Consider the following 3,594-nt stretch of genomic DNA (forward strand, 5'->3'; position numbering starts at 1 on the left):
CGTAAGGTTTTGCTTAAGAGTTTGGGGGTTGTTCTGTAGATATGATCTTACTGTACTTAGAAAAACAGCCACTGTTGGCCGGTCAGTTTGTAATTGTAAGCAAGAGACAGTGAGCAACTGGATTCCGTTGTCTTTTGCTCAACCTTGAGCTCAACAGAAGTTTGGTGATGTCAGCAGAGTTGATCTGAAATTAGGACTTGCATCCTTCACCGGCCTGGGGTCCAGGTTAGTGACACCAAAGACGTGTTGTTCTCTGAGTTTCATCAGTCACATACTCCCCCCACCCAAAACCAAAAAATGACTGCTCTTCATTTTCTGACTCTCTAATCCTTTACCTGTCAAATCTGTTCGTGAATTAAAGCTGAATTCACATTCATTCTGCTTTAGAATATCCCTAGCAACATTTACACTACTGATGTGATCATTCATCTCCACAAGAACTGGCCAGACTTTGCTCTTAATAAAGGTTGCTTTAAGCAGATAATCTGTAGAGTAGTAAACGTGTTTTCCACTTTTGGCTACCCTAGCAACTTAAAGGTAATTGGCTATGCCCTGAGTTGGCAACCCAAATATTTAAAAACACGAGTGGTTAAAGTTTAATCCAGTGTCATGACGATGACGTGACAACAGAAGCTGTGTGTCAGGATTTATTCTTCGCCTGGAAAACAAGGTGGCAGTAACTCTCATGTTGTGTGGGCTCTTAGGACTACGAGATGTGTAAAGCAGACCTTATGAATGGTTGGAAGTAGGATTTTTCACCATGAATGGATACCCAAACTGCTCAGCTAACCACACTAAAATTTGGAGTCATTATTTAGTGCTTGCACTGGGCATCCCTCAGCTGACCATTAACATAGCATCTGTGATCTTCAACTGCACCGTCATCTTCACCAGAATGGCGACAAAGGACCTGCACAAGCCTATCTCTATACTCTTCTGCAACTTGGCTTTTTCTGATCTCTTCACCAGCTTTTCTGGCTTTTGGATTTCAATGCTGTTCATCACCAACCCTGACATTACAATCTTTGGATCCAAGGATATGCTTGCACCTTATGCGTTATATACTATGTCTATTTTATCCACCATCTATAACTTGGTAAGCATTGGAATTGAACGCTATCTGGCTGTGGCTGAAAGCATGAGGACAAGATTCAGGGTTGCTAGAAACCATTCCATAGCTGTAGTTTTAATTAACTGGCTCCTTGCTTTCTTTTTGGGCTGCTTGCCATTGATGGGGTGGAACTGCTTGCGTATGGAAAAAAATCTCTCTGTCCTCTACAGCCCGTTTTGCATCAACTATCTCATCTTCATCACCATGCCCAATGTTGTGGTGGCTTTTATCATACCTCTGTTCACTTACCTTAGGATCATTCTCATCTTGAGGAAAAGAAAGCTGAGAATGAAAGCATGTGGACAGGCTACTGGCACCTACAAATCAGCTGAAATCCAGGTTGCCAGAACCAGTATTTTTATTTGGCTCCTGGCATTGATCTCCTACGCTCCTTTTTTTGCAGGAGTCATCTTCGATGCAACTAACCATCAGTGTCCCATTGATCTCTACCCAGGTGTCTACATCTTTCGAAACTGCACGGCTATGCTGATAACCATGAACTGTTTGGGAAACCCCATCATATATACCCTGAAAGTCAAAACTCTGGGGGCTAAACTCAAGGCTCTGAAATGCCTGTCCACCAGCCGTGTGCGAGCCTGCACCATCGAGAACATCTGACTGGGACTGCCCTAGGGCTGGGGTTGCTGGCCTGGCCGACCTGCCCAATGCAATCGGAGAGAAATCTCAATTAAAGCTGGATTCCTGCCTGCTCCCTGCTCCTGTGGTGGCTCGGCACCCAGCGAGGGGACAGCTCTGGGGTGCAGAAACCAGCACTAGGCACAGAGACCAGCGGGGGCAGCTGTGGAGCGTGGTGGGGGGGTTGGAACTCTGTGGCTTCTCTCAGCAGCTTTCGTAGCATTCGGTGGTTTGCAGCTTGCCCTGAAGAGGGGCCAGGGTGGGTGCCCGGTGGGTCCAGCCTCTGATTGGGAGCAGCAGAGCTCGGAGATGAAAATAACACCATCAGCTGCATTTGCTTCGCATCTGGAAACAGGTGGCTGTTGTGCTCACTTTGCCGCTGGGATTTGCATCCTTTTTGTAGTATTTGTGTGGTTTTGAAGCAGTTAAATGGCTAGAAAATATTTGGTAGTCTGGGGGAAAATGTAATTTTGCGTTCTTGTTTACAGTCTGTCAAATTATGTCTTTAAATATTTGATGAATCTTTCTAATGGGGGCACTCTGTGCTGTTTTACTATTGTAATTGTAACTGCAATATGTAGCTGGATAATACATTTCTGAGAGACATTTGTGGCTACACTTCTCATGTTTCTGCTTATAAATAGGGACGTGCTTGGTTCTGCGGCTTTTGAAAATTTGAATTGCTTTAGGAGAAAACCTCACTTGCATTTTCCAGTATCAGAATTGCAGCCAAGGTTCCTGTACAAAACCAAACAAAATAAAAATGATGAGATCAAGTATTTTGTAAAAGATCTTACCCCCCCCTTCTCAAAAAATGAAATTGGGTGCTGAATAGTTAATGTTGGGCCCTAGTAGAAGTTATTCTTAGTTGTACAAGAGTAGAGTCTAGAAAAGTCTCAATGCTTAAATTTCTTATCTCTTGCACAGTTACCAATCCAGAAGCCTTGATCAAATAGATCGTGGTCTTTCTGGATTTAAAGTATGCTCAAATACCGCTTAATGCTGTGACATCAGTGTGACAGTCCATGCTGTGATGATGTTCTCAGAACACTCACATGCACACGCACGCACAGTCCGACCGAAATCAGCCCTTACAGTGCAGGTTGAGTTTTCACGGATTTCTTCCCAGTTTATTTGCTTGTCTTCCTTTCAGTGTTTCAAAAGGCTTGAGGGAACTAAGAAAAAAATCCCAGTAATCTGTTCCTGAGCGGGTGTGAGAAAAGAGCCCATTTTGTGTAAGGAATGGGATCACCCGCTAATGTAAGAAGTGGGCAAGTGCCGGTACGTTAACAAATTCGATATTGGTGATTTGTGCTCATTGCTATAGACCCCCCCTCTTCTGTGCTACATTGACGAACTCGGGGAGAATGTCTTCTGTCTGAAGTGAAATTCAGACGTTGAAGAAAATGGATGGCACTAAGGGATACATAATTAAAATGAATTATTTTAATGGATAATGTAACTTGGGCAAGAGAAATCTGTCTCAATTTTTTCCTTCTGAACGATGCCTCCTGGTAACTCCATCTGCCTCCAGATGTGCTCCGCTGGAAACTGAACATCTGGCTGCTACTGAGTGTATATTAACAGGAGATTCAACCAAAACAGGGCAGATGGTGAAGATCAACCTGGGGGTGTTTTTATTGTGTGATATTCATTATATGATACCATTTCTGTTCACACTGACGGGGCAAGGTGGTGTGTAATAGAGTAACGCATCACTGTCTATTGTCGTGACGGCCATTTCAAAAGCGAGGTGACAGCTGGAATCCAGACTGATTATAGCTAAACTATTATTATTATTATATATAGAAAACAACCCTGGATCCTGGGGTGTGCTCGGCCCCGCC

The 3,594-nt window shown here is 43.8% G+C and overlaps 1 protein-coding gene across 1 annotated transcript; it reads left to right on the forward strand.

The window, feature by feature from the left end:
* Positions 1 to 760: 760 nt before the first annotated feature.
* Positions 761 to 1,729, forward strand: LOC104535099 (lysophosphatidic acid receptor 1-B-like). Its single transcript, XM_010180310.1, has one exon. It carries the CDS (start codon positions 761 to 763, stop codon positions 1,727 to 1,729), a length of 969 nt encoding a protein of 322 aa, XP_010178612.1.
* Positions 1,730 to 3,594: the final 1,865 nt, after the last annotated feature.

Source organism: Mesitornis unicolor, unplaced genomic scaffold (assembly GCF_000695765.1).
Source record: "Mesitornis unicolor isolate BGI_N332 unplaced genomic scaffold, ASM69576v1 scaffold54882, whole genome shotgun sequence".
NCBI classification, from domain to species: Eukaryota; Metazoa; Chordata; class Aves; order Mesitornithiformes; family Mesitornithidae; genus Mesitornis; species Mesitornis unicolor.

Coding starts and splice junctions, on each gene's coding strand:
- LOC104535099 (XM_010180310.1), top strand. CDS start 761: ATGAATGGATACCCAAACTGCTCAGCTAACCACACTAAAATTTGGAGT.